The sequence below is a fragment of the Oryzias latipes genome, chromosome 18 (genome assembly GCF_002234675.1).
Source record: "Oryzias latipes chromosome 18, ASM223467v1".
Taxonomy (NCBI): domain Eukaryota; kingdom Metazoa; phylum Chordata; class Actinopteri; order Beloniformes; family Adrianichthyidae; genus Oryzias; species Oryzias latipes.
Window position 1 is genome coordinate 13,872,204 of NC_019876.2, and position 25,055 is coordinate 13,897,258.

General features: G+C 36.9%; 2 protein-coding genes and 1 long non-coding RNA gene across 3 annotated transcripts; all 3 read left to right on the forward strand.

Moving 5' to 3' along the window:
• The first annotated feature begins 462 nt into the window (after window positions 1–462).
• On the forward strand, window positions 463–1,416 carry LOC110013807. The gene is made up of 3 exons (XR_002875289.1): window positions 463–546; window positions 673–757; window positions 1,110–1,416. It is a non-coding gene; the product is annotated as an uncharacterized LOC110013807 (long non-coding RNA).
• A 9,404-nt stretch (window positions 1,417–10,820) lies between these two features.
• LOC110013808 (mucin-5AC-like) lies at window positions 10,821–13,163 on the forward strand. The gene has a single exon (XM_023966121.1). The coding sequence runs from the start codon at window positions 10,947–10,949 to the stop codon at window positions 13,038–13,040; it is 2,094 nt and encodes a 697-aa protein (XP_023821889.1). The 5' UTR covers window positions 10,821–10,946; the 3' UTR covers window positions 13,041–13,163.
• Window positions 13,164–13,273: 110 nt separating this feature from the next.
• LOC110013810 (mucin-5AC-like) lies at window positions 13,274–24,170 on the forward strand. Its single transcript, XM_023948999.1, has 5 exons — window positions 13,274–16,944; window positions 20,453–20,583; window positions 21,200–21,230; window positions 21,278–22,392; window positions 24,072–24,170. Exons 1-5 carry the CDS (start codon window positions 13,788–13,790, stop codon window positions 24,168–24,170), a joined length of 4,533 nt encoding a protein of 1,510 aa, XP_023804767.1. The 5' UTR covers window positions 13,274–13,787.
• The last annotated feature ends 885 nt before the right edge of the window (window positions 24,171–25,055 follow it).

Sequence of the window (25,055 nt, forward strand, 5' to 3'; positions counted from 1 at the left end):
AGATAGATAAATTGTCCACTGGGGAAAGTTGTTTTCATAGTAAAACATTTCTTCATAAGCTACAGAATTATGGTATTCATGCATATGTCTTTAGTTTGTTTTATTTTTGATAAAACAATGTATGGCGTATGTCTCAACCATTCAGAAAGCAACAAGAAATTACATTTGCGCTGATCAATTTCCCATTTCCACGTCGATTATTACCGACATCTGTAGCTTGTCAGATGCAATTAAATGGATGGAAATAAAATGCGTAATGACGCACAATAGCTGATCTTGCGCTCTTAGGAGATGTGGCAAATGGAATAATTGCTGGCAAACGAGGACGAATGGCTTATGAGCTGGTTCCGACTTCCTCGAGCCGTCCTGTTGGACCTCTGCGGGCTTTTGGGCTTACCCAGAGTAAGGCTCACACAGACCAAGTTAGTTCTGTTTTAGAAATCTTCAGTCGTAATAGTTTCACATTGCTTTTTTAGGAGTTACTGCACCATCTGCTGGTTGGAGTCCCACATGGAGAATGAGCCCAACAACATCTATACTTAGCAGGTTAATATAAACCTTACAAGAATCCTTGGTTCTACCTAAAGAATCAGGGTGATTGATCTTCATCAATTTCTAAGAGTAATTTCACTTTATTTTTATTTATTTTTTTGCTCTTTCTTTTATTGACAGTGCATTAGACAGTTTCTGGGGTAGTGGTGGGCCTGTAGTGAAGCTTTGGCGTAAATTCTATGAGAAAGATCTGCCTCTCTTCCAGGTAAGCTGGGTTCTTACGTCACTCACTCTGCACGCCACTCAATCAAACCCTCACTCTGAACCAACCCTGTTCCTTGTGGGCTACTGCTCGTTTTGCAGGCAATCTTGCTTCAGTAGATGTTGATTAGCTGGATTGAATCAGCCCAGTTTCTGATTGACTGAACACACCTGATCCAGGTGAGCAGCAATTACTGAAGCAGGGTTCGCTGGAAATCAAGCAGGGCAGGAGGCCTAAGGAGAACAGGGTTGTTGACCTCTGAACCAATGGCTATATTCCCCACTTTTTCTTCTCAGACAATCACAATCATATTTTTGCTTTTATATTAATGGACATTTATCTCTCAACATTCCAGATGGTTTTACCGGCTCTCTTCGACCCTGTCATCCACCTGGACAAATGCTTTACTGTTTCTTCCTCTATGGTCCAGGTTTATCCTACCAGCCTGCAGGATGTCACAGTCGAACCGTCAAAGACTATGGACTTGTTTTATGCACATCTTTTTTATCACAGCTATTTTTTTTTTATTTGCATTCCTAAGACCTCTCCTTATTGAAATGCAGATAAAGACTTCACTTATGTAAAACCACTATAAATAATTAATAAATAAAGCTAACAGAAAAAAAACGTTTGCACCATATTTATTTCTGCATGTTTTTTCTTTGTTTGTGAGAGGTTTATTGACAGAATTTCTTTATATTTATTTTTATTTAAATTTTTATTTCCGGTGCTTCCTCAGCTGGAACCTCTCCCTCTGGGTCGGCTGCTGTTTAGCTGCTGCAGCTCTAGATGGAAACCTGCATCGCCGCTTAACTGTGGTGCAGTTTTCCCAGAGAGAAAGGTCCAAGTTATTAGCGTTTCCAACATCTTGTTTTCATGCTCAGCCTGTTCTCATTGTCTTTCCCCATCAGATAGGGGGTGGGAGTTGTGAAAGGAATGGGGGGTTGTGTGTAGGTAGTTTTTTTTTCCCGTGCTTGTTTATTTTAATTTTCATGCTTGTTTTTATATTACTCGTGCTGGTTTGTGATGCCTTCCGTCTGTGAAACCAGGGTTCGAATCCGGGCTGCTCCCTATTCCCTTCTCTGCTGCTGTGCCTGTCCCAAGCCCGGTTGGATTGAGAGGGTTGCGTCAGGAAGGGCATCCGGCGTAGAAACATTTTCAAGTTCACCATGCGACTCATTTATGTGTTTCGCTGTGGCGACCCCTGATGGGAGAAGCCGAAAGTCAAAGAAGATCTTTGTTTTAATCTAAAGAATTTTGTGTGTCATGCTTTTATATGAAAGTGATTTACAAATAAAGTTTGATTGATGTTTGATTTGAGAAAAAGTCAGTTTCTTTCTTATTTTCAGCTTCCCACAGTGACTGCCTTCAGTGAACATCCAACTCATGGTCACCTCTTCAACCACAAACCTTATGGGGGGGAGAATGATGTGCGTTAGTAATGCTGTTCTGCTCAAAGACAATTCTGAAAGCAAACCACCACAAATGAACAACTAAATGTTGCTTTCATATTTTTTATTTTTTTGGTTGGGGTGGTTGGGCCAGTTGTTCAGTGTGTCACCCAGGATGGATTATCTATTCTAGAATATTTTAAATGTCAAATTTGAAGATGAATGTCACAGAACACCTGAAAATATGTTTAGTGTTTGGGGATTTCTCGTTTTGACTTCCTTGTAAGAAAGACTTTAGGCACAGGTAACTCAAAGTTTGGAAATGCAAACCTGAATGGATTAGTAAAATAAAAAATAAATGAATGTGAAACATATTTTTTTTAACAGACACCAGAATTTGCAATTGCTAAATTCTAAAAAGACTGGCCAATTTTTTTATTTTATTTTTTCCCTGAGGACATTTGGGACAAAAGAAATCTAGAGTGGCTTTGAAATATTTTACAATAAGCTTCCTCAAAATATTCAATTTTTTCCCTGTACAAATAAAAGAAAATCCTAAAACTTTTTTTTTTTTTACCTTGTTGGATCGGCACAATAATTCAGCTGTCATTTAATAAAATAGTAAATTTAACTAAACTAAAAACTACAACTATAAAGCAATTTTATTCAATTGTTATAAAAACATAAACTTTAAGCAGGTGTGGTTCTTGATCAGTACATATTATAAAGTTAAAAGCCAAATGAAATAGTGTTTATACCATGTATTTTGCAAAAATAACACTGTTTGAAAAATGCAAGGAATCACTCAAAAGTGTCAAACCTTTACCTGTCAGAGATCAAAGAAGAAAATGCTGTTCTTATGAGTGGAATGAAGAAAAATAGCACTCTGGAAAACGTCATTGCCTTAAGCATAAGGCTTACTTAATTTCTAAATATTCACTGTCTTCCTCCCCCTGTTCCCACGAACAGCATCAGTTTCAAAAAAACGTCACGACACACCTAATATTTCTCAAATATGCAGAAACCATAACAGGTGCATAAGAAGAAGCAAGGAGGTTGATCTTACTAGTTTTTTCCCACTTCTCAGAGAGAAGCAGAAAAGATTTGAACAGGCTTATTAATAAGGCAGTTCTTGAAGGACATTTCAGAATCTTCAGCTCATATGGAAGTAAGTGTACCTTTTAAATGTGCCTTTCCTAACTGGCTACTTTGAAATATTTTTTAGGGATTTGCAAAATTTAAAATTGATATATGGACTGTCTAAAAAAAAAAGTGAAAACTTTTTAACACATAATTTCAAAATAAAAGAAGAACCGTAAAGAGAAAAGCACAAAATAGAATGAGTATAGTTACATTTTAGTTGTTCTGTGTGAGCTTATTAAACATAAACGAGAGTGTAAGGAGATTTCGTTAAATTCAATATTTTGAGAAGTATCTGCAGTCATTGCAGATGTTTAAATATCTCATTCATTCAATAAGTGATTTGAAATAAATAAAAGCGATTTTCGGTTTTTACATAAGAAAGGTATTTTTTACTTGATTCTTGCTTAAAGGATTGAAAGTTTTGACTTAAACTTGTTTGTACAAGATAGTTTTTCTTTTCTTAAAAATTACTAACAATTCATATCCTCATACAATAGCACGTTCAGTTGAATAGGAAACATTTCAACTACAGATGCTGGAGGGTGCCGCTTGTTAAAAGGCATTTTATGCTCATCTGATCACACAACGTAGTTCGAGGCTCATAAATACATACCAAAAATAGCCAAATAAGCAATGAAGTTTAATTTTGTTGCAGTTAAAAAAACATCTAAACATTTAAGTATTTTTTTAGGTTAGAATCTTAAAAACAAGAGTAAATGCTTCTGATAAAATGCAGATTATCTGGCACGTCTACCCGATTTCTAGTCCGTTAGGGAAATTCATATTTACTGAAACTTTTAAAATATATGAGTGTATATATTTGATTATACTGTTGATTTGTAAGTAATTAAATATTTCTTTTTGCACATTTATTGTTATGAGTATATTACAACACATGTTTTTATGTAAACAGCAAAAACTTATTTTAATAATATGTATGGTGTATTTCAAAGCTTTTTTTATCTCAAATATACTTCACAGAAAACTTTACACACAACACAATCAAAAACTGAGCCAATCATTATTTTTTAAACAATTCTGACCATTTTTAGTAACAACAATAAAAGGGTATTTTACGCAAATGTTTTTCTGGGCACGTGCACATTTCAGTTCACCTTTTACATGCATTTTTGATGCAACTTCTAAGCAAAAAGTACATACTTAAAGGGGAACAAAAGGTTGGTGTTAGTTCAAACATTGACCTAGAGCAGTAAAACAAGTAGCACAAGATAATTAAGTAGTTGGAGAGCTGTTTGAGTCAGTTGCTGTATTTTAAACAAGGGAAATGATTTTTAAAATATGCACCATTGTCGCTACTCAAATATTAGTTTTATTCTTGTTTTCATTTTGTTGTTCCTTTGATATATTTGCATGATTTATGTTTTGTTGAGTAAAAAATGAAAGTGTTTAAATCATAATATGTTTCCCACATGAAAAAGCTGTGAAGAAACTGAATAAAAGCAACAGTAAGTTGGTAGGGGTTCGCTGTTCTAATTCACACTAAACTGTTTCAGTCGTTTTATATTGCCACAAGGGGGCAGTGTTTAGCGAAAGGTCTGATATAAAAGGCCTAAGGCTGTTCATACATGTTTTGTTGCTTATATATACCTTTACTTATCCACACATTACACCGGTTTTAAAATCGCTGCATTGGCTCCCTGTGCGTTTCAGGATTGATTTTAAAATTCTTTTAATGGTTTATAAATGTTTTAATGGTCTTGGGCCTTCTTATTTAAATGATATTATTTTAAAATATGAGCCCCTCGCGGACCCTGAGGTCCTCCGGTGCTGGCCTCTTAGTTGTTCCGAAGGTGAGGACCAAAACTTATGGTGAGGCTTCATTATGCCATTACGGTCCTCGCCTGTGGAACAGCCTGCTGGAGAACCTCAGGGCCCCAGAGACTGTAGAGGTTTTTAAAAAGAGGCTCAAGACCCACCTTTTTTAGCTGTTAGTTGATTTTAACTGATAATTTATTCTATTAGATATAGTACAGGCTATTTTATGTATTTGCTTGCTGGGGCAGCTGGGGTCTAATTGTGCAGCTTCACGGCAGTGAAGTGGACCCCAGTGTTGTCCCAGTCTGGGTGGGCGCTGTGGCGATGTTCCAATGGCCGGGCTGGCTCCTGATATGAAAGGATTCCCAAATACTGTTTCCTCACAGCAGAGCCAAGCCTTACTTGTTTGTTTGCCTATTTATTTATTTAAAGTTACACGTGGGGGCCATGGGTCATGTGTTTTAACGGAGGGGAGTGGGAAGGGTGAAGGGTGGGTTGGGTTTTTACTGTAATATTGTGTGTCTTCTGTGTTTAATGTTAAAGCGCTTCGAGCTGCACAAAATGCATGAGAAGCGCTATTTTATAAATAAAGTTTGATTTGATTTGACAAAACACACTGAGGAAAAAAAAAATCGACTTAATCCCATGGCATAGAAACTATTTCATAAATAATTGTCAAAAAAATGTTTGTTTTCTTCTGAGTTATTTAAGATTGAAGATAAGTGAAAGGTGTGTTTAAACCTCGTAGAATTTTTCAAATGTAAAAGATAAACCGTTCGAAAAGATACTTAACTGAAGTGAGAACTGAGAGCAAAAAAAAAAACCTTGAGAATTTTTTTTTTTACAGTAGGAGGTAGAGAACGAAGAAAGCACAAGAAATTTTAAAGAAAACAGGAGGCAAAGTCAAAAAGTACATGCCAACAATTCAAGAAAATAAACTTTCAGGCTGCAAAATCAACTATTTTCTTCTACACTTACAAGCAAAAATACAAAAAAAGATTTACTCTACCTCATTTGTACATATATCACTTTGGGTATTAGTATCTTCTAAATTACTTAATGAAAATCCAAGCAAAGCAGTTTTGTTTGTGAAGCATAGATACCTTTTTTTCTTTTACAGCTCTATTCCCATGAAAGACTTGCTGTCATTAAAACCGCAATTATTAATTTCTCCTTCATGATACATTTTTAAACTGTTAGCACATCCATACGTCACTACCAAATCCAAGTCCCTGGTCAAAGTTCAACTGATTTTTTCAATATGTGTTCAGTGGCCCCATGTTTTTTACATAGAGCCCCAAAAAGGTCTTAAAATCATGCATGAAAACGCGAATTTTGAACCTGTAAACCTGAATGCACATATACCTACATTTGCGTAAACTTTGGATTGGAACGTGTGTGCCAAAACCAGTGTGAATGTACCATAAGGATTTGTGGCTTAAGTGAAAACACCTTTGTGACAGTTTAGGTATAAGAAATAAATCATCAACTTTTCAGGACCTAAAGTTTTTATTTAGAATTGTTGCATTTCACTAATTCAGAAAGGGCAGTTAAACCAATGAGTACATTTGAACAACAGTTAAGTAGTGAAAACATTTTACCCATGTTGAAGCCAAACCACTTTGCAAGATGAGACAACACAACACAAGATGATTGAAATAACATCTAAAAAAACGTTTTTCTGAAGTAGTAGTTATTAAACATACATTTTAAAATGGTACATTGAAAATATATAGTTTAGGATATTTGACGTTTTTTTGTTTTTATGTTTCAGGAAAAAGAAAAAACAACAATGGGGTTTGAACAAAAGCTACTGTTACTAATGCTACTAATAGGTAAGTTCATCTGTATAAATAATTGAGCACATAATCAGTGTTGCCACATTGGGGAGTTTCCTGCCAATTTGGGCAATTTTGATTCACAATTTGCGGGTAAAAATGGCTTTGGGTGGTTGGGCATAATTTTCAGCAGTTTTATTTACTAATTAAAATATATGTAGTAGATTTAGTTAGGCTGGGTAGCTGTTGGAGTTCCGCTATTGTTCTATGTTCTCTATGTTCAGTAAACGCACCAGGTAGAGACGCTTAAAGGCCCTAGGTTCTTTCATTGAACCTGATGTTGGGGTTTTGGGGTAAGGTCCAAGCTGAATTTGGTGTTGGGGGGGTGCTTGAAAAAAGGATTTAATACATTTAGGGAGGAACATTTTTCTTTTTCTGTGGTTGACACTTGTTGGTTCAAACTGTACAGCATTGACTTTGACTTACAGTAACCACAAATTAAAGAACCCTAAAACCAGTGATGTGTGGTGAGGTTCACGGCTAGTGAGGCACTGACGTCATCAGTCAGATTTACAAACACATGAACCCTACAAAGTAACTTATTCAGCAGTTGATTGGCAACAGTTAAAATTTGTTGTTTAACCCTTGTGCGATCCTAGGCACTTTAACATTGGGAGTTGGGTCATCTAGACCCCACTAGACAGTGCTCTGAACCTTTTTTCTTCAATGATTTGTGATCTTCACTGGTGTCCATGAATTACATGAAATCCTCTCCACCTTTATCCACCTTTGTCATGGTAGGGAGAACACGTCAATGGTCATCTTGACCCCATAGGATAGCACAAGCGTTGAAATGTCATTTCAATATTTTTCTTCTGTTTGTAAACTCTACCATAGAAAAAAAGAATCACCAAAATTGTTATTGACTTAATTTGACTTATAAAAATGAAATCTGTTTGCCGCTTCCTCTGAAGAAACACATGGATAACCTGTTTGTAGAAGTTTTCCTCTTCTCTCTTCAGTTTTAAAAGTCTCGGTCTCAATGGAGATCTCTGACAGTGACGTCTCTCCACAAATTCCTGAATTTAGACACGTAATCGTCCATTTAGAAAGTAATGCTAAACAATATTAAAGAATGGCTGCACTTGACTTTCTACCATTATTTTTTTATTACTCCTTAGCCCCCGTGTCAGATTCTCTTGCACACACAAGTGCCCTCTGACTTGAGACACTAGTACTGCATGTCTAATGTGTCTAATGTGAACTTTAATCTATTTATCCATCCAACACTTACAACTGCTTTAACATCAAACACAGCTTAACAAGCTATGGCTAAACTTCCAACAACAGGATATATGCCTGAAATTAATACAGCCATATTTTTTTAAAACAACTAAACGTACAAATGCAGTTGAAACAGTAACACAAGTATCTGAATTAAGTTGGGCTGAGTTCAAAACAGAAAATGTTATCAGTTTTGTCACATCTAATGTAGCAACTACAGCTGGAGACAGGGGAATAACAGACAAAACAAAACCACAACTGCTCCAATAATCTCAATTACAATAGGTTCCACCAGCACCATGCCCAACAACAGAAAACCATTCCAATGAACTTACCAAAACAACAACACCACAAACTAACAACTACAACTGCACAAACATCAAATACACCAATTAAGACAACAGCTACATTTGCAACAGCGTGATCTGCATTAAAAACAGCCACAGCAATAGAAACAATTGGACCTACAGAATTAGTTGCAAAAGTAACAAAAACATATACAATAATTATCATCCACCACTAAAAACTACATCTGAGCCAACAGTTACCAGCTGAACCCACAGCAATATCTGATCTGTCAACAATCACACATGAACCTAAAGCCAGCACAGTTAGGCGGCAGTTTAGATCAGGCGGTAGAGCAGGTCGTTGGTGGATCGATCCCCACTCTACCCAGCAAGCTGTTGCCCACCACAGTAATTTTTGAACCACTTACATAACAACTCCATAACAACAAATGGACCTATAAACTCAACAAGTGCCATCACAAATCCCACATTATTTCCAACAACATCTATAACCAAAAGAACAGAGCTGTCTTCAATTACCACAATGACTCAAGCAACACTTCCACCCGCAGGAGCAAATGTATTCCAACAAACCACAGCAACAGTATCATCACCAGAAACTGGGCAAAAAACGACAACAGATGGCTCAACATTGGATACATCTACCTTAACAGCATCTTCAACACAGAGCACAGCTAATGCAACCCTAACAAGAAGAATGACATTTAGATCTGTTGGAGAAATATTCACAGTTGACTTGAAAAATCCATCATCTGCAGCATTTACAAATCGGTCAGGGCTGCTAAAATTGACTGTAAGTTTTTTTTGTTTTTGCTTTTTATTTAATGTTCCAAATTTATGCATTACTACATACACAATATGATACTTTCATTGCATTCTCACCATAATTAAAACAAGTTTTTTGTTGGTATTTCTTTAGCTTGAGCCATACTATCAAGAAAAGTTTTTGTCATTCCAGTCTTTGGCAGTGGTTTCATTCAGGTACTTTTGTTTTTGTATCATAAGAAATACTTTAAAAAGTATGTTTTTGTACAATATAGGTAATGTTTTCTTACCTTTACAGCAACGGATCAATAATCAACAACATGGACCTAGAATTCACAACATCAGCTGTTCCAAATGACACAGAAATAGTTAATCTTTTGGTTAATGCAGCTTCAAACATTACAGCATTTGAGATTGACATCAACTCCATCACTGTAGATGACCCAAGTAAGAAACATAACACCTATTGAGAATTCCAAAAATATAAAATATTTAATTAAAGATGAATTAATGTCTATTAATTAATGTCTATTAATGTCTATTAATTGATCTCTATTTACCAATAGTTGCTAAAGAAGACCCAGCAACATCAGTTACTTCTATAAATACCACTACGGCTCCAGCAACAAACAACTCAACAAAAACAGCTTCTAACACCACAAACACATCAGAGATAGTGCAAACTGCACCTAAAAAAGCAACAAGCACAGCTAAATTGACTTCAACTGCTCAAACAACAAATGGTGTTGCCACAACAGCCGCTGTTGAAACAACCACATTTGGACCTGCGGAGACTCCCACAATTGTTGACGAAACAACAGTTGAAGTTATTTCTCCAACAGAAGGTGAAGCTTCCATAACAACAGCACCAACAGTGCAAACTACACCTAACAAAGTAAGAAGCACAGCTAGATGGTCTTCAACTGCACAAGGAAAAAAAGGTGTTGCCACATCAGCCACTGCTGACACAATAACATTTGAACCTGCGGAGATTACCGCCATTGTTGACAAAACAAGAGTTGAAGCCACTTCTCCAACGAAGGGCAAAGATTCCATAACTACAGCACCAACAGCGCAAACCACACCAAACACAGTAACAAGCACAGCTAAATTGACTTCAATTCCTCAAAACACAACTGGTGTTCCCACATCAGTCATTGTTGAAACAACAACATTTGAACCTGCGGAGACAATTGCAATGTTTGTCAAAAAAACAGTTGAAGTCACTTCTCCAACAGAAGGCAAAGCTTCCATGACTATAGAATCAAAAGTGCAAACAAAACCTAACAAAGTAAAAAGCACAGCTAAATTGACTTCAATTCCTCAAAACACAACTGGTGTTCCCACATCAGCCATTGTTGAAACAACAACATTTGAACCTGCGGAGACGATTGCAATGTTTGACAAAACAACAGTTGAAGTCACTTCTCCAACAGAAGGCAAAGCTTCCATGACTATAGAACCAAAAGTGCAAACAAAACCTAACAAAATAACAAGCACAGCTAAATTGACTTCAACTGGTCAAACAACAAAAGGTGTTGCCACATCAGCCCCTGCTGAAACAAAAATAACTTCATCTGCTCAAACCTCAGACATTGTCACCAAAGCTAACATGCCGGCATCAACCACATTTGAACCTGTGGCATCAACACTGGTAACATTTGACCAAACAGCTATAGGGACATTAGGGTATACCACACACAATACACAAACAGTCACAGATAATTTAGGCACATCTCCTTCAACAATGGACAATGATGCTAAAACCACCACTGCTGCATCCACTACAACTACACTAAAGGGGCAATCCACAGCATCAGTCACTTCTTCAACAATGGCTGAACCTACAACCACTACAGAAACAACAGAGATGACCACACCTTATAAACCACAGAGCACAGCAACAAGAACTTCATCTTCTCTGACAACTGCATATGTTGCAATAACAACCACTTCTTCATCAACCGCATTTAAACCTTCAACTGAAACATATGACCAAACAACAGTTGCAGTCATATCCCCAAGATCCACTGAAGTTACCATTACTAGGGAAACAACACAGACTGCTACACCTAATACACCCACAACCACAGCTCCATTAAATTTGTCTGCTCCAACAACAGAAAATGTTGCCACGACATCCATTGCAGCATCAACTACATTAGAACCTGTAGAAACAACACCTGCAGTATCTGACCAAACAACAGTTTTAGTCACTTCACCAACAACAGCAAAAGGTACTCAAACTTCAGGTACATTAAGGATTACAATACCAAATTCACGAACAACAACAGCTAAATTAGACACAATAGTTTCAACAACGGAAAATGTTGCTATGTCGTCCACTGCTGGATCAACTACATATAGGCCTGTAGAACCAACAACGGAAATGTTCGGCCAATCAACACTTGAACTCAGTGCTAGAACAACAGCTGAAGATACCTCAGCTACAGTCAATGCAAAGATTACTACACCAAATTTACCAACAGACACAGCTATGTTGGAGTCATTCACAACAGTAACAGAAAGTGTTGCCACATCAACCACTGCTGCATCAACAACATTTGAAACTGTGGAAACAACCCCTGCATTGTTTGACCAAACAACAGTAGTAGTCACTTCTCCAACTACAGTAAAGGCTAAGATACCAACAACCACATCTAGAATAGACACATCCACTACAACTGAGGAAAATATTGCTACATCAACAACTGCATTATCATCCCCTAATAATCTTAATAGCAGATCTACAACAGCTTCACCTGCTGTAACATCAAAAAATGTTGCAACAATCACTGCTGCATCAACTACAATCAAACCTGTAGAAATAACATCTACTGTTTTTGACCAAACAACAAATGCTAGGTTAGATCAAACAACAGTGTTATTTACCTCACCAACAACAACTGAAGGTACTCTAACTACAAGGACATCAACAACAAACATCCCTTTTACACCAGGAACCGCAGCTAAATTAGACACATCCACTGCAACAAAAAACAATGTCTCTACCTCAACTATTGCTGCATCCACTATATTTAAGGCTGTAGAAACAACAGCTGAATTTTTTGGCCAATCAACAATTGTAGCTGAAAATACAACAGCTGAAAAAACCTTAACCAAAGTAACATCAGAAAACACCACAATGTATGCACCAAAGAGTGCAGCTTCATCTGATTTATCTTCTTCAACAACAGAAATTGGTGCCACATCAAACTTTGAAGCATCAACCACATTCAGACCCCCCGAACAAACAACAACATTATTAGACCAAAATACAGCTGTAGGCACTTCAACAACAACAGCGGAAGCTACCTCAAGTAAGGCAACATCAGTGACAACCGCAGCCAATGTACCATCACCAGCAACAGAGAATTTCGTGACACTGAGCACCCCTGCATCAACAACATATAAACACACAAAAACATCAACTGCAATGTTTGACCAAATAACATCAGTGGTCACTTTCCCAGCAACAACTAAGGGTACCTTTGTCACATTAGCATCTCAAGGAAGCACAGCAGAACCAGCACCTGAAGCAACAAAAGCTACATCCAGTTCCACAACTGAAACTCAACGTTTAACAAGCACTGTTGTGGCAACTTTGACAAAAGCTACACCATCTACTGCATCAACAACTCTGGTGACCGCCACCACCACATCTAAAACAACAACTTCTACAACCGAAGTGAATAAAACAAAAAAGAGATTAACCTTCAGATCTGATGGAGAGACATTCACAACTGCTTTGCAGAACCAATCATCACCAGCCTTTAAAGAGCGGGCTAACTTGATCAAGTCTAAAGTAAGTTCATTTTGTCTTATTCATAAAGAAAAATAAATCGCAAGTAATTTCAATAAACTATCACATTTTTTGTGTTATTCAACTATACGTCAATTGCATGGCATGCTGATTGGCCATTTGACCATTCTCAAATTCATACATAAGTCACTGCTCGTGCATGTTAATATTAAAAAAAAAAAGGTGTGAGCACCCCTGGTGCAGAAAATACATTTCACATTTCTAAATAAACTAATTTTAAAAGGAAAAGTTGAAGGAGAAGAGCTTTTAGGGTAACAGAAATAAGGACTTAATCTGTTCAAAGTCATTAACTGAAAAGATGTTAAAAAAATGTACATCAATTTGTTTTTCTACAGCTTGATCCATTCTACAGACGGACCTTTCCCTCATTCCTCTACTTAACAGTGCTCTTCTTCAGGTATTGTATTCCTTATTTTTTAGGTCCCTGAACAAAACCTCACTTTTTAAATTGCAATAGTTTTTGCCTATAACTTAATGTGTATTAATTTTGCAGCAAGGGGTCCATTGTCAACACCATGGAAGTGGGATTTATTTCAACATCTGTTCCAAACAACAAAGACATCACATATGTCCTAATTGATGCTGCATCAAATATAACTGAATTCAACATTGCTTATGATTCCATCACTGTGGAGGACGAATGTAAGAAAACTATGACATTTTCTAATAACATGAAAATCTTTACAGCTTCATTTGTGGATTGCATCTTTTTCTTTAGATGAGACATCTTTAACTAAATCAACTCAAGCTGAAACAGCACGAATAATGCCGACCACCATACCTGTAACAACATTACAAGAAAAGACTACATTTGACCAAACATCAGGTGTGATAAAATCTCCAACAACAGCACACGGCATCTTTACTACGAGCACATCAAAGAATACTACACTTCATTTAAAAACAAGACCTGCTACAATAGGGTCAACCACAATAACAACAGAAAATGTTGTCAGATCAACCACTTATCCATCGAAAACATTTGAACCTGTAGAAACAACATCTGCAATATTTGACCAAAACACGGTAGTGGGCATTTCTCCGACAACAGCTGAAGCTACATTAGATACAACAACAACAGAGAGGATCACACGTTATAAACCAGAAAGCACAGCAACAATAGCTTCATCTGTTTTAACAACCGAATATGTTGCAACAGCAACCACTTATTCATCTCCCACATTTAAACCTTCAGAAAGATCAACTGCAGTATATAAACAAACAACGGTTGCAGTCAGTTCCCCAAGGATCACTGAAGTTACCCTTACTAGGGAAACATTAAAGACTACTACACCTAATACATCCTTAGCTCCATTGACTTTGTCTGCTCCAAAAACAGAAAATGTTATCACAACAGCCACTGCAGCATCAACTACATTTCAACCCGTAGAAACAACACCTGAAGTATCTGACCAAACAAAAGTTTTAGTCACTTCACCAACAACAGCAAAAGGTACTCTAACTTCAGGTACATTAAGGATTACAACACCCAATGAGGCATCAACTACATTCAGACCCACAGAAACAACAACTACATTACTAGACAAAACCACAGCTGTAGTTCCGTCTCCAACAACAGCTGACCATACTTTTACAACAGAAACTTTTAAAACTTCCACACCTAATACATCAACAACCAGAACTACAATAACTTCATCTGCTCAAACCTCAGACATTGTCACAAAAACCAACACGCCGGCATCAACCACATTTGAACCTGTGGCATCAACACTGGTAACATTTGACCAAACAGTTATGGGGACATTAGGGTATACCACACCCAGTACACCAACAGTCACAGATAATTTAGGCACATCTCCTTCAACAATGGACAATGATGCTAAATCCACCACTGCTGCATCCACTACACTTAAGCCTGTAGAAACAACAACTACACTAAAGGGGCAATCCATAGCATCAATCACTTCTTCAACAATGGCTGAACCAACAACAACTACAGAAACAACAGAGATGACCACACCTTATAAACCACAGAGTACAGCAACAATAACTTCATCTTCTCTGACAACTGCATATGTTGCAATAACAACCACTTCTTCATCAACCGCATTTAAACCCTCAACTGAAACATATGACCAAACAACGGTTGCGGTCAAATCCCCAAGATCCACTGAAGTTACCATTACTAGGAAAACAACACAGACTGCTACACCTAATACACCCACAACCACAGCTCCATTCAATTTGTCTGCTCCAACAATAGAAAATGTTGCCACAACATCCATTGCAGCATCAACTACATTTGAACCTGTAGAAACAACACCTGCAGTATCTGACCAAACAACAGTTTTAGTCACTTCACCAACAACAGCAAAAGGTACTCTAACTTCAGGTACATTAAGGATTACAACACCCAATTCACGAACAACAACAGCTAAATTAGACACAATAGTTTCAACAACGGAAAATGTTGCTATGTCGTCCACTGCTGGATCAACTACATATAGGCCTGTAGAATCAACAACGGAAGTGTTCGGCCAATCAACACTTGAACTCAGTGCTAGAACAACAGCTGAAGATACCTCAGCTACAGTCAATGCAAAGATTACTACACCAAATTTACCAACAGACACAGCTATGTTGGAGTCATTCATTACGGGAAAAGAAAGCGTTGCCACATCAACCACTGCTGCATCAACAACATTTGAAACTGTGGAAACAACCCCTGCATTGTTTGACCAAACAACAGTAGTAGTCACTTCTCCAACTACAGTTATGGCTGAGATACCAACAACCACATCTAGAATAGGCACATCCACTACAACGATGGACAATGTTGCCACATCAACCACTGCTCCATCAACCACTGCTCCATCAACCACTGCTCCATCAACCACTGCTCCATCAACCACATTTGAAACTGTAGAAACTACCCCTGCATTGTGTGACCAAACAACAGTAGTAGTCACTTCTCCAACTACAGTAAAGACTAAGATACCAACAACCACATCTAGATTAGGCACATCCACTACAACGATGGACAATGTTGTTACATCAACCACTGCCAAAGCTACTACATTTAAGACCATAGAAACAACAACTGAAATTCATGACCAATCAACGCTTGTAGTCAGTTCTAAAACGGCTGAAGGTACTTCTACAAAAGTAACATCCAATATCACCACAAACTACAAACCAACAAGTGCTGCCTCATCTGTTTTATCTTCTTCAACATCAGAATATGGTGCCACACCAACCTATGAGGCATCAACTACATTCAGACCCACAGAAACAACAACTACATTACTAGACAAAACCACAGCTGTAGTTCCGTCTCCAACAACAGCTGACCATACTTTTACAACAGAAACGTTTAAAACTTCCACACCTAATACATCAACAACCAGAACTAAAATAACTTCATCTGCTCAAACATCAGACATTGTCACAAAAACCAACACGCCGGCATCAACCACATTTGAAACTGTGGAAACAACAAATGCTAGGATCGATCAAACAACACTGTCATTTACCTCATTATCAGCAACTAAAGATACTTTAAATACAAAGACATCAAAAACAAACAAACCTATTACACCAGAAACCACAGCTAAATTAGACACATCCACTGCAACAAAAGACAATGTCTCTACCTCAACTATTGCTGCATCCACTACATTAAAGGCTGTAGAAACAACAGCTGAATTTTTTGGCCAATCAACAATTGTAGCTGAAAATACAACAGCTGAACAAACCTTAACCAAAGTAACATCAGAAAACACCACAATGTATGCACCAAAGAGTGCAGCTTCATCTGATTTATCTTCTTCAACAACAGAAATTGGTGCCACATCAAGCTTTGAAGCATCAACCACATTCAGACCCCCCGAACAAACAACAACATTATTAGACCAAAATACAGCTGTAGGCACTTCAACAACAACAGCGGAAGCTACCTCAAGTAAGGGAACATCAGTGACAACCGCAGCCTATGTACCATCCCTAGCAACAGAGAATTTCGTAACACTGAGCACCCCTGCATCAACAACATATAAACACACAAAAACATCAACTGCAATGTTTGACCAAATAACACCAGTGGTCACTTTCCCAGTAACAACTAAGGGTACCTTTGTCACATTAGCATCTCAAGCAAGCACAGCAGAACCAGCACCTGAAGCAACAAAAGCTATATCCAGTTCCACAACTGAAACTCAACGTTTAACAAGCACTGTTGTGGCAACTTTGACAAAAGCTACACCATCTACTGCATCAACAACTCTGGTGACCGCCACCACCACATCTAAAACAACAACTTCCACAACAGCAGTGAATAAAACGAAGAAGAGATTAACCTTCAGATCTGATGGAGAGACATTCACAACTGATTTGCAGAATCAATCATCACCAGCCTTTAAAGAGCGGGCTGACCTGATCAAGTCTAAAGTAAGTTTCTACTGTTTTCATTTTATTTAAAAATTCTTAACAAGAAATTGTATTTACAACAGCATTACTTCCACTGATGTTAAGCTATGAAAAGATTTATGCTGAAATACTTATTTTGAACTAGAAAAATATTGAAAAAATGTATGGTGAGCTGTCAAACAATATTAATGCAAAATGGAAAATTACACAAGAAATCCTTCCGAAACAGTTTTTCTCAAAAAAGTTGTCATGTTAAAGTATTTCATTTTTATTTCTTAGTAAATACATTTAAAACCTTATTGCTAGAGAAACATCTTTGTGGGATCTAAAAGTGATCTTTCAATAAAAGATTCCTGTTTTGCAATTTTACATCATTCTTTAATTTAAAAGTTCTTCAGAAGATTCCCTTTTGAGTTTCATCGTTGCCATGAATTGAAAAACTGCAAAGACAACTGAGCGGTGTTTTTCAAAAAAATGAGTCAGTGAACCTTACAGTCGCGCAGGCGCAATTCTAACTGAGCGACCCCGCATTTTACAAGTGTAGGCTTGTAATCCTAACTGGTTTATAAACCGGATTGCAGGCGTGCAGTCGTAAATTGCGGGGGTGCTCAGTTAGAATTGCGCCTGCGCGGTTGTAAGGTTCGCTCACTCAGTTCCTGAAGACACCCGCTCAGATGTTTTTGCGCTAATTCAATTGATGACAGCAGTGAAACGCCATAATACCCCTTGATTTACTAAATTCATCTACATTTCCTGGATCAAAAGGAACATTGATTTTTTTTAAATAGCTTTTTATGCATAGAAGATCTGACTGGATGGAGAAAAAATATGACAGGCATAATTTCTGTTCAATAAAAAAACACTGCTTACTTGAAAGGCAAGCCATGATTTTGCAAATCATACATGTTTAAGTTGTAAAAGATGCATGTCACACCACCAAATAAATAAAAAAATAAAATAAAAAGTTTAACAGTTTGGAGTAAAAGAAGTGATGAGTCAAACTCTTTAAAGATTTTAAGTTAAAACGCAAGTGTCTTAAATTTATGGATAATTACATGTTATTTTCTTTCAACAGTTTGAGCCATTCTTTAGACGGGCTTTTACCTCGTTCATCGACATAATAGTTATATTCTTCAGGTATATGCACAATTTTTTGTTTTGTCTCTAAAACAAAACCTTCGTTTTTAAAATTTGAACGCTTTTCCTCATAACTTTATTTGTATTACTTTTGCAGCAAGGGGTCGATTGTCAACACCATGGAAGTGGCATTTATTTCAACATCTGTTCCAAAAAACACAGATATCATTAATGTTCTAATTGATGCTGCATCAAATATAACAGAATTCAACATTTCCATTGACTCCATCACTGTGGATAATGAATGTAAGATATGTCATTTTTTGTTACTGTAAAATTATTTTGGGCTTTATATATAAAAAAAATATTAATATTTTTTTCTTTAGATGACATATCTTCCACTACACCATCTACAGCAACGACAGAGATGACCGCACCTTATAAACAAGAAACCACAGAAACAATAAATCTATCTGCTCCAACAACAGAAAATGTTGCATCAGTCACCAATATTTCATCAACCACATTTGAACTGGTAGAAACAACACCTGCAATATTTGAACAATCAACACAATTAGTCACTTCTTCAACTACAGCTGAAGCTACATCATCTACAGCAACAACGGGTAGGATGTCACCTTATAAAACAGAAAGCACAGAAAAAATACTTTCAACTACTTCAACAACAGAAAATGTTGCAACGGTAAACACTACTTCGACCACCATATTTGAAACTGTAAAAACAAAACCTACAATATATGATCAAACAACATCTACATCATCTACATTAGCAAAAGAGATAACCACACATTATAAACCAAAAAGCACAGAAACAATTCTTTCATCTACTACAACTACAGAAAAGGTTGCAACAGCAACCAGTTCTTCATCAACCCCATTTGAACCTGTAGAGACAACACCTACAATATATGACCAAACAATAGTTTTACTCACTTCTTCAACTACAGCTAAAGCTACATCGTCTACAGCAACAACAGAGAAAAGCACATCTTATAAACCAAAAAGCACAGAAACAATAATTTCATCTACTACAACTACAGAAAATATTGAAACAGCAACCACTTCTTCATTAACCCCATTTAAACCTGAAGAAACAACACCTACAATATATGACCAAACAACGATTTTAGTCACTTCATCAACTACAGCTGAAGCCACATCAACTACAGCAACAACAGAGATGACCACACCTTATAAACAAGAAAGCACAGAAAATTTACTTTCATCTACCTTAACATCAGAAAATGTTGCAACAATAACCAGTTCTTCATCAACAATTTTTGTACCTGTAGAAACAACACCTTCAACATTTGACCAAACACTAGTAGTCACTTCTTCAAAAACAGTTGAAGCTACATCATCTACAGCAACAACAGAGATGACCACACCTTATAAACCAGAACGCACAGAAACATTGGTTTCATCTACTCCAAGAACAGAAAATGTTGCAGCAGCAACCTCTACTTCATCCACCACATTCAAAGTGGTAGAAACAACACCTGCAATATTTGAACAAACAACAATTTTAATCAATTCTTCAACTACAGCTGAAGCTTTATCAACTACAGCAACAGAGAAGACCACACCTTATGAACAAGAAAGCACAGAAAAATTACTTTCATCTACTTCAACTACAGAAAATGTTGCAACAATAACCACTACTTCATCAACTGCATTTGAACCTTTAGAAACAACACCTACAATATTTGACCAAACAACAGTTTTAGTCACTTCTTCAACTATAGCTGAAGCTACATCATCTACAGCAACAACAGAAATGACCACACTTTATAAACCAGAAAGCACAGAAGCAAAACTTTCATCTACCTTAACACCAGAAAATGTTGCAACAGCAACCACTTCTAAAACAACTATAGTTGAACCTTTAGAAACAACACCTACAATATATGACCAAGCAACAGTTTTAGTCAATTCTTCAACTGCAGCTGAAGCTACATCATCTACAGCAACAACAGAGATTACCAAACCTTATAAACCAGAAAGCACAGAGACAATTCTTTCATCTACCTTAGCACCACAAAATGTTGCTACAGCAACCACTTCTAAATCAACCATAGTTGAACCTTTAAAAACAACACCTAAAATTTTTTACCAAACAACAGTTTTTGTCATTTCTTCAAATACAGCTGAAAATACATCATCTACAGCAACAACAGAGATGACCACACCTTATAAATCAGAAGGCACAGTAACAATACTTTCATTTCCTTCAACAACAGAAAATGTTACAACTCCAACCACTACTTCATCAACCGCATTTGAACTGGTAGAAACAACATCTACAAGATTTGAACAATCAACACATTTAGTAACTTCTTCAATTAAAGCTGAAGCTACATCATCTACAGCAACAACAGAGATGACCACACCTTTTAAACCAGAAAGCACAGATACAATACTTTCATCTACTTCAATACCAGAAAAGGTTGCTACAGCAACCACTTCTAAACCAACCACATATGAACCTTTAGAAACAACTCCTACAATATTTGAACAAACAACACATTTAGTAACTACTTCAACTACAGCTGAAGCTACATCGTCTACAGCAACTACAGAGATGACCACACTGTTTAAACCAGAAGGCACAGAACCAATACTTTCATCTACTCCAACTACAGAAAATGTTGCAACGGTAACCACTTCTTCATCAACCATATTTTTTCCTGTAGAAACAACACCTTCAGGATTTGACCAAACAACGTATTTAGTCACTTTTTACACTAAAGCTGAAACTACATCATCTTCAGCAACAACAGATATGACCACACCCTATAAAACAGAAAGCACGGAAACAATACTTTCATCTACTCCAACTACAGAAAATGTTGCAACAGCAACCACTACTTCATCAACCGCATTTGAACCATTAGAAACAACTCCTGCAAAATTTGAACAAACAACATTTTTAATCAATTCTTCAACTACAGCTGAAGCTTTATCAACTACAGCAACAGAGAAGACCACACCTTATGAACAAGAAAGCACAGAAAAATTACTTTCATCTACTTCAACTACAGAAAATGTTGCAACAATAACCACTACTTCATCAAGTGCATTTGAACTGGTAGAAACAACACCTACAAGATTTAAACAATCAACACATTTAGTAACTACCTCAACTGTAGCTGAACCTACATCATCTACAGCAACAACAGATAGGACCACACCCTATGAACCAGAAACCACGGAGACCATACTTTTATCTACTCCATTTACAAAAAATGTTGCAACAGCAACCACTTCTTCATTAACCCCATTTAAACCTGTAGAAACAACACCTACAATATATGACCAAACAACGGTTTTAGCCACTTCTTCAACTACAGCTGCATCTTCATCAACTACAGCAATAACAGACATGACCACACCTTATAAACAAGAAATTACAGAAACAATTTCTGCATCTCCTCCAACAGCAGAAAATGTTGCAACAGCAACCACTTCTTCATCAACCATTTTATTACCAGTAGAAACAACTCCTTCAATGTTTAAACAAACATCACTAGTAGTCACTTCTTCAAACACAGTTGAAGCTACATCATCTACAGCAACACCAGAAATGACCACACCTTATAAACAAGAAAGCACGGAAACAATACTTTCATCTACTCCAAGAACAGAAAAGGTTGCAGCAGCAACCACTTCTTCATTAACCCCATTTAAACCTGTAGAAACAACACCTACGATATATGACCAAACAACAGTTTTAGCCACTTCTTCAACTACAGCTGAAGCTACATCAACTACAGCAACAACAGAGATGACCACACCTTATAAACAAGAAAGTACAGAAAAATTACTTTCATCTACCTTAACACCAGAAAATGTTGCAACAATAACCAGTTCTTCGTCAACAATTTTTGTACCTATAGAAACAACACCTTCAACATATAACCAAACAACACTAGTAGTCACTTCTTCAAAAACAGTAGAAGCTACATCATCTACAGCAACAACAGAGATGACCACACCTTATAAACAAGAAAGCACAGAGACAATTCTTTCATCTACCTTAACACCAGAAAATGTTGCTACAGCAACCACTTATAAATCAACCACAGTTGAACCTTTAAAAACAACACCTACAATATTTGAACAAGCAGTTTTTGTCATTTCTTTAACTACAGCTGAAAATACATCATCTACAGCAACAACAGAGATGACCACACCTTATAAATCAGAAGGCACAGAAACAATACTTTCATTTCCTTCAACAACAGAAATTGTTGCAACTGCAACCACTACTTCATCAACCGCATTTGAACTGGTAGAAACAACACCTACAAGATTTGAACAATCAACACATTTAGTAACTACTTCAACTACAGCTGAAGCTACATCGTCTTCAGCAACTACAGAGATGACCACACTGTTTAAACCAGAAAGCACAGAACCAATACTTTCATCTACTCCAACTACAGAAAATGTTGCAACGGTAACTACTTTTTCATCAACCATATTTTTTCCTGTAGAAACAACACCTTCAGGATTTGACCAAACAACGTATTTAGTCACTACATCATCTACAGCAAAAACAGATATGACCACACCCTATAAAACAGAAAGCACAGAAACAATACTTTCATCTACTCCAACTGCAGAAAATGTTGCAACAGCAATCACTTCTTCATCAACCACATTTGAACCATTAGAAACAACTCCTAAAAAATTTGAACAAACAACATTTTTAGTCACTTCTTCATCTACAGCTGAAGCTTTATCAACTACAGCAACAACAGAGAAGACCACACTTTATAAACAAGAAAGCACAGAAAAATTACTTTCATCTACTTCAACTACAGAAAATGTTGCAACAATAACCACTACTTCATCAACTGCATTTGAACTGGTAGAAACAACACCTACAAGATTTAAACAATCAACACATTTAGTAACTTCCTCAACTGTAGCTGAAGCTACATCATCTACAGCAACAACAGATAGGACCACACCCTATAAACAAGAAAGTACAGAAACAATACTTTCATCTACTCCATTTACAAAAAATGTAGCAACAGCAACCACTTCTTCATCAACCATATTTTTATCTTTAGAAACAACTGCTGCAATATTTGAACAAACAACAAATTTAGTGAATTCTTCAACTACAGCTGAAGCTACATCATCTACATCATCTACAGCAACCACAGAGATGACCACACCTTATAAACCAGAAAGCACAGAGACAATACTTTCATCCACCTTAACACCAGAAAATGTTCCTACAGCAACCACTTCTAAATCAACCATAGTTGAACCTTTAGAAACAACACCTAAAATATTTGACCAAACAACAGTTTTAGACACTTCTTCAACTACAGCTGCATCTTCATCAACTACAGCAATAACAGACATTACCACACCTTTTAAACCCGAAAGCACAGGAACAATAACTTCGTCTAGTCCAACTACAGAAAATCTTGTAACAAAAAACACTTCTTCATCAACCAAAGTTAAATCTTCAGAAAGACCCACTGGATCATTTGAGCAAACAACGCTTACACTCAGTTCATCAACAACTACTGAAATTAACGTTACCAGGGAAAAATCAACGGCTACAACGGCTCTTACACCAACAAGCGAATCTACATTTACTTCGTCTGCTTCAAGAACAGAAAATGTTGCTACAATTACCACTGATGCAACAACTACATTTAGGACTGCAGAACCAGCAACTGAAATATTCGGCAAATCAACATTTGGAGTCAGTTCAAAAACAACAGCTGAAGGTACCTCACCTAAAGTTACAACAAGGATTAATACACCAAATACAACAACAATTAAAGCTATGTTTGAATCCTCAGCCACAACTACAGAAAATGCTGCCACATTAACAACTGCTGCATCAACCTCATTTTTACCCGTTGAATCTTCACCTGAAATATTTGACAAAACAACTGTTTTACTCACTTCACCAACAACAACTGCAGCCACTCAAACTTCAGGAACATTAGGAATTGCCACACCCAATATCCAAACAACAGCAGCAATAGGTACTTTATCTGTTGCAACAGAAAATGTTGCTACATTGACCACTGCGGCAAGAACTGCATTTAAGACTGTAGAACCAACAACTAAAATATTGGGCCAATCAACACTTGGATTCAGTTCAAGAATAACAGCTGAAGGTACCTCACCTATAGTAACAACAAGGATTAATACACCAACAAGTACAGGTATAATGGAGTCACCCATCACAACAGCAGAAAATGTTGCCACATCAACCACTGCATCAACCTATATTGAACCGGTAGAAACAACACCTGAAATATTTGAACAAACTACATTTGAAGTCAGTTCAACAACAGCTGAAGTTACTGTTACTCAGGAATCCTTAACGGCTTTAACACCTAATACAACAACAAGCAGAGCAACAATAACTTCGTCTGCTTCAAGAACAGAAAATCTTGCTACATTAATTACAGCTGCATCAACCACATTTGAACCTGTAGATACATCAACAGTTGTAAACAGTTCGACAATAAAAGGTGAAAGTACCCCAACTACTGTTATAACAGATATTTC